Consider the following 13,972-nt stretch of genomic DNA (forward strand, 5'->3'; position numbering starts at 1 on the left):
CACCCTCACCTGGGAGGGGCGAGGAGCCGAGTGGGCGAACACTGCACTCACGCCAGCCAGAGACACGCAGGGAGGGTTGGCCGTGTTTCCCTCCCCAAAGCCCCAGTGCGTGGTCGTATATTCTAGTTGGAAGTCCTCCCAGTTCTTCTATGTGAGCCCCCGCAGCACAGCAACTGACATACGGGTGGTGTGGTTCTGCACCCGGGAACCGAGCTGGGCCATCGAAGTGGGGGGAGAGCCAAACTTTAACCATCAGGGCTGGCTTGAGGTTTGGCCGTTTTTGTGGCTTGAACAAAGCCCTGTTTTTGTCTGTGGTCACACAGACGGAGGGTTGTTTTCGTCTCACTCCATCCTGGCCAGACTGGATACTGATGTCCCGTGAGGTGATGTTCCACAGGAGGGCACACGGCTCAGCTGTGGACACCAGGCCAACTCCCAGCCGACCACAGTCAGGGCCTGCTTTGTTCTTTCTCGCTTTACACTCACCACCCAGCCTTTGCACATGCTGTTCCCTCTACCAGAACGCCCATCTCTCCCTTTCTTCACCCACCTCTTCTTAAGTGCCACCTCCCCCGAGAAGGCCTCTCTGATCAGGCCGGCTTCCATAACCCACTCTCAATCGAGGCATATCTTCTGGCCACAGTTAAGATCATAATTTTTCGTGGGACTTCCTGACTTTGAGGCCGGGAGACCAGGGACCGAGTCTGTCTCATTTGCCGCTGTGTTCCCAGCACAGGCGTGCAGTGGGTCCCTCATACCTACTTGAGAGTGTGGGCATCTAAGGGCTGTAGAACATCGGGAAGACAGAAGCCAAGAGTCCTCAGGACAGGGAGCCGGGCTGCGGCGGGGGTGCCTGGGACGCGGCAGAAGTCAGCCTGCAGACCTGGCTTGTTCCGGAACGATTCACTTGACCTGCACCCTCAGTTACGTCAATACGAGGCAGAGGCTCCCTCCCCCAGGAAGGTGTGACAAGCCTGGCTCTCTTTTTTATTGTCTTTGTTTACACCTGGCTCCTGACCACTGGAAGGTCAACTAGGTGTTGCCTTTGTCATCTCCTCGCCCCCCGCACCCGGATACTCAACAGCAATAAATGTTTATGTGATCCCCTTCTTCCTGGTGACAAACACCTTTCCAGGCGCTCAGGCTCCATCCTCCAGGCCTCACAGCCACGGCAGAGACAGAAAACAGGCCAATAAACAGACGATGTCAGTGGATGGAAATTAAACAGAGGGCGGGCTGGAGCACCAAGCACCCGCGGAGGCCGGAGGTCTTTCTCAGGAAGGGCCATTGGGGCCACGGCCTAAAGGAGGTGAAGAGCTGACCAAGGGAACAGCTGAGGGCAGAGGGAACAGCACGGGCAAAGGGAACAGCACGGGTGACACCCCTGAGGCAGGAGCTTCCCTGGCAATTTGGAGACAGGAGTCTGGCGTGGCTGGGGCTGAGGGAGAATGGGGAAGAGGGGAGGGGAGATGAGGAGGTGGGGGGAGTCTGCAGGGCAATGGGGACCCACGCTAGTCCCTAGAGCAGGGCAGGTACACGGTCCGACTGAGGTCCCAGCAGTGTCTCCGAGGTTGCCTTTCAGAGGACAGACTGTGGTCAACTCGTCCTGCCTGAACTGCCCCCAAATCCATACCCTGTTCTCTCCCCACAGCCAGGCCCAGCGTGACCATCCTCTGGCCCCTAGTACTGCCATGTTTTCATATGAGGACACTGAGGCTTAGTAAATGCAGAAAATCTAAAGCGTGGTGCCAGGACAAATTGGCCCCCCAAACCTAACTGTTGAACAAAATAATAAAGTGCAGAATATTGCGAGCTGTGTGTGTTGAGGGAAGCAATCCAGGAGGAGGGATCGGCGAGGTATTCGAGCCACTCAAGGTTACATTTTAGCCAAATTCAACTCGTGGTCTGCCTGAGCCTGTCTCCCCACGTGGACGGCGGGGAGTGCCTTCCTTTCTCTGCCCCCTTCCCTGTCCCCCCTCTCCCCAGCCTCGCAGGAGGGAGGCACAGAACGTGGACGAGGAGAGCGCCCGCACAGCGCGGAGCGCGGGCTGCGGCGCCCGCTGGCCGACGCCGCCGGAGCACCGGTGAGGCCGAGGCCGCCAGCCTGCCTCCGGGCAGCGGCCGTCTTGGTAAAGGCAAGGCTCTAGATTGTAGTTTCTACCCGCCCCTCCTGGCTCGCCAATATCTGAAGCAGGCGCAGCGGAGGAGGCTTGATAAATTTTCCGCTTCCTGAAGAGGAAATGAAACGGCTCACGACCCTAGCCCGGGTTGCAGGCCAGCGCAGCGTTTCCTTTACCAAGATGGCGCCGGCGCCGGACGTCATCAGCGGGCGCCGCCGGGAGCGCGCCGCGCAAGCTCCGCGGTGACGTCACGGAGGCGCGACCGGGCCGGCGCTGAAGGCAGGAGGTAGGAGCGGCCGCGGCGCGGGCGGAGCCGGGGGACGGCGGCGCGGCTGGGTGGGCCCGGCGTGGAGGCTCGGCGTCGGACGACCCCCGCAGGAGAGCTGGAGGTGGGGTGCTCGGAGACGGAGGCACTCCCGGCGCCTAGTCTCGCCGGCTCCCTCTGGGGTTGTGCCCATTTACCCGTGCGGGTGACTGAGACCCAGAGGGAGCGTCATGTTCGAGGTCACCCAGCTCCGGCCCTGCCCCTGAGCAGCGTCCAGGCTTGGGGGTGACAGAGATGGATATGGACGCCCCCCGCCTCTTGTAGTGGGATCAGGGTTGGGGAGATGGACGGCGGGCTGGGGGAGCCCAGAAGGGATAGCGGGAGGGCTTCTTGGTGGAGGCGGCGTTGAACGTCATCTGTTTTTTACTTTCACATCCAGTCAACCACTTGCGTCCCGATTCCCCCTTAAATGTACTCTTTGCCCAGCCAGAGCCACTCCCCGCACCCCTGCCTGAGCTCCCTGCTTCTGTCTCTCACCTCGAGTTCACCTCCTCACCAACCCCAGGGGGCTCTGACCTGCAGATCGCCCCCTGGCTCTAACGCCCTCCGCACCTTCCCATCACCCTGGAATACAAATCCCCTCTTCCCAGCCTGCCTCCCCCACACTCCTGGGGGCTCGGGCCTCCCCACTCCTTTAGGCCTTTTCTTAGATGCCTCCTCCAGGAAACCCTTTGAACCCGCCCCCCCACACACACACAGGCTGGGTCAGAAGTCCCCTCCAGGCTTCCCCAGGGCCCTGCGTGTCCCCATGACAGCTCTGATCACGGGTTGTCACTCTCATTGTCTATCTCCCAGCCAGCCTGGGAGTCCCATGTGGGCAGAAGGCCCAGTGGTGCCTCCTTTTCCCCAGAGTCCCACACAGGCTTGGTGCTCGGGGCGTGTGAGTGACTGTGTGTGAGTGTTTGCCACACGGAAAAGAAAGGCTGTCTGTCTTAGTCAGCTTGGACGGCCATAACAGAATACCGCAGCCTGGGCGGCTTAAACAGCAGAAATGTATTTCTCACAGTTCTGGAGGCAGGAAGTCCAAGATCAAGGCGATAGCCAATATGCTTCCTGGTGTGGGCTCTCCCTGACTTGCAGACAGCACCTGCTCACTGTGTCCTCACGTGGTGGAGAGAGGAAGCTCTGACGTCTCCTGCCCTTCTTCTAGGGGCCCACCCTATGATCCCATTTAACCTTTATCACCTCCTCACTGGCCCTGTCTCCAAATACACTCATATTGAGAGTTAGGGCTTCCGTGTGGGAATTTTAGAGGGACATAAACATTCAGTCCTGGCCTCAAGAAGGGGTCAGAGAAACCCTATCAGGCTTTGGGGTGGAGTTGGGGGTCATGAACAGTGGGCGTGGGAGAAGGGGTTCTGGGGAGAGCCCCGGTGAGTGGGCCAGGTCACAGGAGGGGACGGGAGGGTGGGTCAGGCAGAGGCACAGCAAGAGCGAAGGCCCTGGGGTGGGAGAGGGAGGTTGGTGGGAAGAAGGGTGAGAAGCTGAGTTTGGACAGTGCGTGAGGTAAACACTGAGGGAACCCTGGAAATAAACACTGTTCATTCATTTGCTCAAAACAATGATTGAACCCCTACTGTGCAGGGCACTGGGGCACAGTGGTGGCCAAGGCAGTCCCGGCCCTCCTCTCACGGAGCTCCCAGCCTTGTGGGGAAGATGGACATTTGGTGAATCATCATATAAATGAACATAAGATCGCAACTCAGGCGAGTGCCTCAGAGAGAAGTTTGTGGTCAGAGTCAGGGGGTGTCTCAGGGAAGCCTTCCTGGAGGCGGCAACACCTGAGCTGAGCCCTGAAGTTTAAATAGGAGTTAACTGGGTAAAAAGAGGAGTGAAGAGCAGTCAGGTGGAGGGCACAGCAAGTGCAAAGGCCCCGGGGTGGGAACCTGCTTGTTATGTTTGAAAAATGGCAAGGAGGCTAGTGTGGCTGCTGCTGAGTGAGTGTGGGGGACAGGGGAGAGGAGGGTGGGGAGTTTCCTCATCTGTAACTTGGACAGTGACCCCCACTTCTTGGCACTCCCCTGGAGAATCCAGGAGGGGTTTCCCTTGGGGTACGTTGTAGACGCTCAGTAGTGAATGCTTGATTTGGGGGCCATGGAGCAGCTGGGAGGAGCGTGGGATCAGGCTGGCAGAGCCGACCCCACAACAGCCCCAGCATCCATGACTGAAATCAGCCCTACATCCCAGATGAGGACACAGGCTTGAGGGGAGCACTTCAGCTACAACTGCAGAGCCAGGACTCACCCCCGAGGCTCTGCCTGGAAGGGGTGCCCCTCCTTGTGGAGTGCAGGGCCCCGGAGGCCTCAGAGTTCTGATCTGCACTGATGTCACTGAGGGGCCCGCCGGGACCCTGGGGTGGGCAATGGTTAGGAGCACAGAGTCAGGACTGAGGGGCTGGGCCTGTGTGGGAATCCAGGCCCCTCCACTAACCCCCTCTGTGGCCCTGAGCATGTCGCTTACCCTCTCAAAGCCTCAGGCTCCTATCTGTAAACTGGGGCTGAGAGCCCCACCCCTGCCAGGGATGCAGCGGTCAGGATGCCCGTGGCGTGGAGGGCAGTGTGCGTTGGTTATTATCATCGCATGGCTCCATCCCACGCCAGACCTCCTCGGCTCTGCCCAGTGCACCTTCGTAATTCCCAGTGTCTGGCTCCCACCCTCAGCCCACGTGACAGCCAGAGGCGGCTTTGGAGCAGCCTAAATCAGAGTGTGGTTGTGCCCTGCTCGAAGCTGCCTAACAGCTCCCTGGTGCCCACAGAATAAAACCCTTGCTCTTCCTCATCCTGTAAGACCATGCCCTGTCAGCCCCGTGCCCTCCCACCCTCTTCCCCCTCCATCTCCTCCTCACTTACCTACTCCAGCCTCAGTGGCCTCCATACTTCCTATAGCGCATGGCCTCCTGCCTGCCCCGGGGCCTTTGCACCTCCTATGCCCTCTGCCCAGAAATCTCACCTGTGCGTCCTCACAGGGCTGCCAGGACCCATCCTTCAGGTCTCAGCTCAGCTGCCGCCTCCCTGGGTGTGAGTCGTCACCAGCACGCTCTGGGTAAAGCTCTTGGCCCAGTGCATGCAGCTGCTGCACCCGGGAGACGGTGTGAGACTTTCCAGGGGCTCCACAATGCGAGCCCCTGCCCCACGAGTCACACAGCTAAGAGGCTGGAGTGGGAGGTTGCCTGGTGGACCTGAGTCAGGATGGCCCCCACACTCTCTCCCCTTCATTCTTGGATGCTCGCCTGGTTTCTCTAAGGTTCAGCAAGGGGGCTGAGTTGGAGATGTGCCGGGTGGGAGAGAACGGCCCAAGACTGAGGGACACCAGCCCGTTTCCCAGGTGAGGACAACTGAGGCTCGGAGAGCTGAAGGCCCGTGCCCTGGAGCGCACGGCGCGTGCGTCCTCAGTCAGCATTCTGAAGGGTGCTCTCAATTTCTCCGCCGCACAGCCTTCCCTTCCGCTCCGGAAAGGCAGGCTTTCCAAGTGAGACTCCAGGCTCAGCCCCTGCCTCCCGGCCGGGTCCCTTGGCTTCTGCACCTCAGTACGGGAATAAGGACCGTCCGCCTGCTTAAGACTTGGGGGGCATTCGATTGAGTTGGCCCATAGAAAGCATTTAGTGGAGGGCCTGGCGTGGGGAGGGGGCACCTGCCGTCTGTGTGTGTCGTCATTGCCCCCGGCACCCAGCATGGGCCTTGCACAGGCCACCTGCCTGCGGGACAGCAGCATGGCGATTGTTAGAGCATCTCCCCGCCACGTGGCCCTGGGCCGGGTCACTGGGAGCGGTTCACGGCAGCTGTTTACCCAGGAGGAGGGGACTTGGCCTCAGGGCTGGCGGACCTGGGACTAAGGTCTCATGGGTGGCAGAGTGGGAGGGGCCCCACCCAGACTGGCCCGCAGGGGTCCACAGCAGCGTGACTCGTAGGAGCCGAAAAGTGGAGACCACCCGGGTGTCCATCAGTGGACAGATGGATGAACACAATGTGGTCCCTCCACATAGTGGAATAGTGCTCAGGCACAGAGAGGACTGAAGCCCCGACACATGCTACAACATGAACGAACCTTGAAAACCTCACGCTGAGTGAGAGAAGCCAGACACAAAAGGCCACACAGTGTGTGATTCCATGTCTATGAAACGTCCAGAACAGGCAAATCCACAGAGACAGAAAGCGGATTAGTGGGTGCCAGGGGCTGGGGGAGGGGATGGGGAGTGACTGCTCATGGGGATGGGGTTTCCCTTTGGGGTGATGGGAATGTTCTGGAACTAGACAGAGGTGATGGTTGCACAACATTGTGAATGTGCTAAATGCCACTGAATTGTGCACTTTAAAATGGTTCGTTTTGTGTTATGTGAATTTTGCCTCAATAAATTTGTGTGTGTGTGTGTGTGTGTGAGGAAGATCAGCCCTGAGCCAACAGCCGTTGCCAATCCTCCTTTTTGCTGAGGAAGGTTGGCCCTGGGCTAACATCTGTGCCTGCTCTTCCTCTACTTTATATGTAGGGACACCTGCCACAGCATGGCTTGATAAGCGGTGCCTGGGTCCATGCCCGGGATCTGAACCCGTGAATCCTGGGCCGCTGAAGCAGAGCACGCAAACTTAACCACTAAGCCAGTGGGCCGGCCTCTCAATAAATTTTTTTAAAAAGAGAGAACACCAAGTCCGAAGCCCTCATTTTACAGACACGGCCATTGAGGCGTCAAGGGAGTCTTGGCTGTGCAGGTGTGAGTCTGGGGGTGCTCATGGTGGATGCCCCCGCTCACTGGTCCCCGCCCTCCTCCTGCAGCCTGCTGAGGGATGCCCAAGAAGTTCCAGGGCGAGAACACCAAGTCGGCAGCGGCCCGGGCACGGAGGGCTGAGGCCAAGGCGGCAGCTGATGCCAGGAAGCAGAAGGAGCTGGAGGATGCCTACTGGAAGGACGAGGACAAACACGTCATGAGGAAGGAGCAACGCAAGGTGGGTGAGCCCTGGGCTCCCATGCCTCTGGGCGAGGCAGGCAGTCAACATGGAAACAGGGTGGAAGGGGGCCGGGGGATCCTAAGGCTTTGGCCGGAAGGGCCTCAGACATGGAGCAAGGGCAGGAAGGGGGGGCAGAAGCAGAGGCAATGGCTCGTGCAAAGGCCCTGGGGTAGCCAGGACTTGGCATGTTGAGGGGATAGTGAGGCAGCCACCGCCCTCCATGGGCTTGTTTCTCTCCTTTGTGTAATACCAGGGTTGGGCGAGACTGGCAGTTCTCACCCTGGAGTCACTCTGCACCCAGGGGACACTTGGCAAAGTCTGGAGACAGTTTGGTTGTCACAACCGGCAGGTGGAGGGTGCTACTGGCATCTGGTGAGTGGAGGCCAGGGGTGCTGCTCAACTCCCTAGAGTGTGCAGGATGGCCCCCAGCACAGACTGAGTGGGCCCCAGACGGCAGCAGTGCCGAGGTTGGGAGATGCTGATTCGAGCTTCTAACCTGGGGCTTCCAGGCGCTTCCAGAAGTGGGCAAGGATGGCTGGCTGTCCCCTGATGGGCCCCAGTGCCAGGCACACAGTGGGGGCATAATTGGTGTCTGGGGAGTAGTTCAGGGCTGATGCTGAACAGCTGGGCCCAGTAGGTGACACCAGAGACTCGTCTTAGCCCACATTCCTGGTTCCCTGGGTGAGTCACACACCGCTGCCTGGAGCCCAGGGGCTGCTCCCTGACCCAGGACATGACAGAAAAAATCGGTTTCTCCATTGGGAAACTGACAAAGGATGCGGAAAATCTTGGTGGCGATGCCCCGTCCCTGCCCGCCCAGTTATGGGGCACCTGGGTGCGTCTGCATGCGAGGTTTTCCCACTGTCTTTCTGTGCTGGATCCTGCCTTGTTCTTATTGGACACGTCACTGTGCACCCCGCCCCCCCCAGTCCATGGGGGTCTTTAAATTGTCTTTATGACGGTCAACATTTTGACAATATGGGAAAGTTGAAAACCCAAAAGGAAAAACAATGTCCACCAAAGATCCATTACCCAGACAGAAAAGCCAGAGAGCTTTTGACAGTCCTAGAGGCAGAAGCCCAGCCCAGGCCTGGGACCCTGGGGTCGTCCCCCTCCTCCAGGTGAGGAAACCGAGAGAAGGCAGGAAGCCGGGTCACAGGGCTGGGGGAGGGCGGCACTGGCCTGAGCCCTGGCTCTGCTCCGGGCTTGTGAGCTTTGAGGGCGGCCAGGCCCCAGGCTGGGGCTCAGAGAGCACCTGTGCGCTACAGCGAGCAGAGGCTGGTGCGCAGCAGGGGCAGCCGGCTCACAGCGCTACCTGGCCTGCACAGTAGCCCAGAGCCACCATTCACAGACGGGCTAAATGGCCAAAGCAGGTGGAGGGCCAGAGTTGGCCAGCCTCTGCTCTCTAGAACACTCCCGGCCCCTGCGCCCTCCCAGGCAGGCCCTCTTGACTGTTTTGCATGCAGCAGCTGATGGTTCTTCGTCACCGTTAGTGGTTTCCTGGGGTTTGTCTCTCTCTCCTGCTGACAGGCACGCGGGGCCCGCAGTCTACGCCGTACACCTGGTCCCCCTTTCTTTTCTTACATGAGAGCTGCTTTAGAAAGATATTACTGGGCCGACCCGGTGGCACAAGTGGTTAAGTGCGTGCGCTCCACTGCAGCGGCCCGGGGTTCGCCGGATCGGATCCTGGGCGCACACCGACGCAGCGCTTGGCAAGCCATGTTGTGGAGGTGTCCCAAATAAAGTGGAGGAAGATGGGCATGGATGTTAGCCCAGGGCCAGTCTTCCTCAGCCAAAAAAAAGACGAGGATTGGCAGATGTTAGCACAGGGCTGATCTTCCCCACAAAAAAAAAAAAAAGGATATTGCTTCTATTAAAAAAGCAACTCCATGCTTGCTCCAAAACACTAAAAAACAATACACCTCCCCCCTGTAACACCAAAGGCCTTTCTCACCCGATGCCTGAAGCCTGTGCCCTCCATTAAGTGGGGTCCCACAGCCATATTTCCCCCAGCCGACGGGCAGCAGCCACAGGCTGGGCCATAATTCAGCGCCCGGCCCCAAGGTTGGCATTTCGTCTCACTTGTTCCATATTAAGCAGTGCAGCGATGAGCACCTGACTCTCTGGATTCCATCTCCATTTTTTATGAGGCTCATTTTTGATGGCTCCAGAATATTCCACCAAATGGACTCATCCTTCACCCATCACCAGAGGCTGCCAGTCGCTAATTGCCCTTTTTTAAAAACTGCAAGTAACTTTTTATTTATTTTTCCCCCCAAAGCCCCAGTAGATAGTTGTGTGTCACAGCTGCACATCCTTCTAGTTGCTGTATGTGGGACGCGGCCTCAGCATGGCCCGAGAAGCAGTGTGTCGGTGCGTGCCTGGGATCCGAACCTGGGCCGCCAGCAGCGGAGCGCGTGCACTTAACCACTAAGCCACGGGGCCGGCCCCTGCAAGTGACTTTTTTAAAAAATGTTGCTGAATGTCACAGCATAAATGCCTGTGCTCCCTCCTCAGTCCCATGTCCCTAGAGACTCATGGCTGCATGCTGCATGTCCTTCCTGAGTTACTGGAGGCTTCTGGAACTCATTCATTCATTCCACACACTTTCACCAAGCACCTGCTGTGTGCTGAGCTGGAAGGCAGCTGTTCACAACCCCAGCCAGGGCCTGCCTCCTGCCTTCGGGAGGAACCAGATAATGGGAAGACCAGAAAATGGGGATTTTCAAAACACAAGAAAGAGCTGTGTGGTGGAGAGGGTGGATGGGGAGCCAGGAGCTCAGGATGAGCCAGAGTTAACCAGGGGAGGAGGCCGGCAAGGGCACTCCAGGAGGCAAGAAGAGCTAGTGCAAAGGCCCTGAGGCAGGGCCATGTGGGGGCAGAGTGAGCACGAGGTGTGCTGCACCACGGAGGCTCGGGGAGCCTTGGGAGCATGTTCCCTCTGACCGACGGGGCAACAGGACTGTCCAAGGTTCCTGAGTACAGAAGTGGGAGCCTCGCAGCTGTCCTCGCACACCTTTGACCTTTAACCACCCCCCACTTTCTTGCCTTGCAGGTGAAGAGGAGGTAAGAGGCCCAGTGGGTGCCCTCAAGCACAACATCCACCTCTCTTCTGGGACACTTAGACCTGCTGTGACAGTGTCACAGGGGGCACTGCAGGCACAGGGGCCGTCCCCGAGGCCTGGGAGGCAGAGGGCAGAGTTTCGGGCAGTGGGAGGGTAGGCAAGGGTACCTGTGGTGGAGGGCCCGTGGGAGCACTGGGTGGGAGGCGCCAGGACCTTCCAAGCCCACAGCCGAACTGCCATAAGGGAACCAGCACCTCGCTCTGTCCCCCGGAGTGGTGGAGGGGCAGTGGCCAAGGACAAGTCCTGCAGGCGAGATGTCTCCTTGTCCCGCTGGCATCAGGGCCTCCCTGGGGAGCCAGGGTGGAGTCAGGCCCAGCCCCTGTGACACATGGCTGGGGACTCCGACCGTGCCTCCCCCAAAGTCTCCTGGCAATCAGGGCAAAACCCCTGCCCCAGCTGGTCCAGAGCCTCCTGTGGCCCCTGTGGCCTTTGGAATCCAACAGAGACCCTCCCCGGGGCCTTGAGGCCCCCTGTGGCCTGGCCTTCGCCCACACCGCCTCTTCTCCCTCCCTGCTCCCTCTCCCCACTCCAGCCACACCAGCCTCTGTGCTGCTTCTCTGTCGTGCCTTTGCAGTCACCACTGCCACCACTAAGGGCTCTCCCGTGCCCAGCTCTCCCGCTGGCTGGCTCCTCCTGCAGCCCAGGCGGCACTTTTCCGCCCACCTGCCCTGGCCCAGGTTCCTTGTTGTTCCCACAGTCATGTGGGATGGGAGGCCCGTGGTGCACCCAGCACGGGGTCCAGCACACAGCAGGGCTTCAGTCTACGTTGGCTGAGGTGAAACCTGGATGCCGAGGCGGCAGGGAGGGGTCCGAACCTGACCACCCCGTCCCCCAGGAGGAGAAGGAGAAGCGGCGCCTGGAGCAGCTGGAGCGCAAGAAGGAGACGCAGCGCCTGCTGGAGGAGGAGGACTCTAAGCTCAAGGGCGGCAAGGCCCCCCGGGGGGCTGCTCCCAGCAAGGTCACCCGCGCCCAGATTGAGGAGACGCTCCGCCGGGACCACCAGCACAAGGAAGCCCCGGACCCAGGTGGGGCCGCGGCGCACTCTGGAGCTGCCCTTTTACCCGCTAAAGGATAGGCGGTGGGCCCCACCCTCGCCCCCAGAGAAGCTGCCTGGGCTCTGCATGGGGCAGGGTGGGTGGGCGGCGTCCTGGCAAGCCTGGCTCTGAGCACGGGCAACACGGGTGTACACACGCATGTACTCACCTGCTCTGCACCCGACCCCAGCTTGTGCCCCCCGGGGTCGCCAGGGCATTAATGGGGTGCCCCTAGGCTGAGGAGACAGCAGCCACGTCGGGGGCGCCTCTTGTGTGCTCCGCTGCAGGGAAATTAGGAGGGCAGCACCGGCCACCCAGTAGGGCTGTCGTGGGAGAGCTTCCCAACTCAAGGGGCGTTTCTCTCCTCCCGGCATCATTCTTTGCCTGCCCGCTTCCCTCCCTCCCCTCGCTTCTTCCCTCACCGTGTCTCTATCATCTCCCTGGAACTCTGCATATCTGCGTATCTCTCTCTGTCTCTGTGTATGATTCTGTCACCCGCCCGCCCCCAGCCGAGAAAGCCAAGAGCCACTTGGAGGTGCCGCTGGAGGAGAACGTGAACCGTCGGGTGCTGGAGGAGGGCAGCGTGGAGGCGCGCACCATTGAGGATGCCATCGCCGTGCTCAGGTAATAGGGCGGGGCGGGGCTTTGGACCTGGGCGGGGCTAGCCCCCCGGAGGTGGGGCCGGGCCTCCAGGGGGCGGAGCTAGTCCTCTGGGGGCGGGGGCGGAGCCGCCCCCCAGACCCCTGACGCAGGTGTCCTGCCCCAGCGTGGCGGAGGAGGCGGGCGACCGGCACCCCGAGCGGCGCATGCGGGCGGCCTTCACCGCCTTCGAAGAGGCGCAGCTGCCGCGGCTCAAGCAGGAGAACCCCAACATGCGGCTGTCGCAACTGAAGCAGCTGCTCAAGAAGGAGTGGCTGCGCTCGCCCGACAACCCCATGAACCAGCGGGCCGTGCCCTTCAACGCCCCCAAGTGACCCCGGAACTGAGGGAGCCGCCCCGCGGGCGGTCAGCGTCGTGACCCCACATGCCCTCCCGCTGGGGCATCTCCGAGGGTGACAGAGAGGTTCAGGGCCCCGGTGCGTGTCCTGGCGGCGATGTGGCATCATCGGCCACTCCTGCTCAAGGGTCCCTGCTCCGAGTGACACCTCCCTTCTCACGCGCGCAGAGCCCTGGGCTGAGTGCCCAATAAAGGCTGTCGGTGAGGCAGCGTGTGCGCTTGAAATCCACGTGCGCAGGCGGGGGGTGGGGAGAGGAGAGCTGGAGTGAGGGAGTGCCCTGGCACAGCCAGAGAAGTCACGGGCCCCCAGGGTCCCTCCTGGCGCAGCAAGCTAGCTGAGAGCCGTGGCTGGCTCCCATGGCGCCCCCTCCTTTGGGGGCGCTGGCCCTTTGTCCAGTGAGGGGCCTGTCCCACTATCCACTGAAGCCTTGCTGGGTTGTTGCAAGTAGGCAACTCAGAGAGGTTGAGGCACTGGCTCCAGCTCACACAGCATTTCAGGGACAGAACTAGAGGAGAGCTGGAGGCGAGTTGTTGGCATCCTGACATTCTGGTTCAGAGTCAGGGCCAGGTCACATACTGCTTGGGGTCAGGAAATGCTGGCTGCTCTGCTGTTATTCCAACCAGGAGGCATCTGGGGGAGTCTTGGCAGGCTTCCTGGTGGAAGAGTTCTTCAGAGTGGGTCTTTGTGGGCGATGAGTCAGATTCCATCACAGAGGCAGGGCACGGGGCAGGCAAGGGCCTGGGGCTGGAGCAGGCAGGTGGGTCCGGGTAGGAATGAGCGTCCCATCAGAGGCCAAGTGTCTGGGGAGGGTGGGGTGCCATCTGAACTGGGTGCCAGCTTCCTAGAGCTTGGTCAGCCTCACAGAGTGGGCAGAGAGGGCCGCCTCTGGGGGTGGGCCCACATGTGTGGGTGGGGTCCAGGCATTTACCAGGTCACTGCTGTGGCTGCCACTCAAGTGACACCTTCCCTGTGCCCACGAGGTTGTCTCTCCGGCCCTTGGCCCCCATTCTCCCCACTCTCCACTCCCCTCTCAGCTTCTCCAATACAGTAGGCTTGTTCCCCCTCGGGGCCTACACCCTCTTGGTTCCTCCTGCCAAGAACACTGTTCTCCCTGATCTCAGGTCTCAGATGCAGACCTTCTCAGATGGCCTCAGCTGTGTGGGGCCAGGCTCTGCCCCAAGGGAGGAAGGTAGAAGGAATCGTGGAGGGAGGCCTTGAAGGATGCATAGGAATTCTCCCTGCAGACACAAGGGACAGAAGAGACCAAAGGAACCACACGTGCAAAGGCCTGGAGGTCACAACTCTCCTGTTCAAGGAAGGGGTGCCATTAATAATTGCGTACAGCTGAAGTGCAGTATGGAGGGGCCTGAAACAGTGGTAGGTGGCATAAAACTAACCAGCATGTCCTGAGTGCTGGCTTAGTGTGGGGA

The 13,972-nt window shown here is 60.1% G+C and overlaps 1 protein-coding gene across 2 annotated transcripts; it reads left to right on the forward strand.

The window, feature by feature from the left end:
- The first annotated feature begins 2,381 nt into the window (after positions 1–2,381).
- On the forward strand, positions 2,382–12,750 carry CCDC124 (coiled-coil domain containing 124). Of its 2 annotated transcripts, none has more exons than XM_058563720.1 (5): positions 2,382–2,406; positions 7,213–7,382; positions 11,346–11,535; positions 12,054–12,168; positions 12,311–12,750. In XM_058563720.1, the coding sequence occupies exons 2-5, from the start codon at positions 7,224–7,226 to the stop codon at positions 12,516–12,518; spliced, it is 672 nt and encodes a 223-aa protein (XP_058419703.1). In that variant the 5' UTR covers positions 2,382–2,406; positions 7,213–7,223; the 3' UTR covers positions 12,519–12,750. The 2 variants fall into 2 exon arrangements, with proteins under 2 accessions (XP_058419703.1, XP_058419702.1); XM_058563719.1 differs by lacking the exon at positions 2,382–2,406 and adding an exon at positions 4,463–5,769.
- The last annotated feature ends 1,222 nt before the right edge of the window (positions 12,751–13,972 follow it).

Source organism: Diceros bicornis, chromosome 20, assembly GCF_020826845.1.
Source record: "Diceros bicornis minor isolate mBicDic1 chromosome 20, mDicBic1.mat.cur, whole genome shotgun sequence".
Lineage (NCBI taxonomy): Eukaryota > Metazoa > Chordata > Mammalia > Perissodactyla > Rhinocerotidae > Diceros > Diceros bicornis.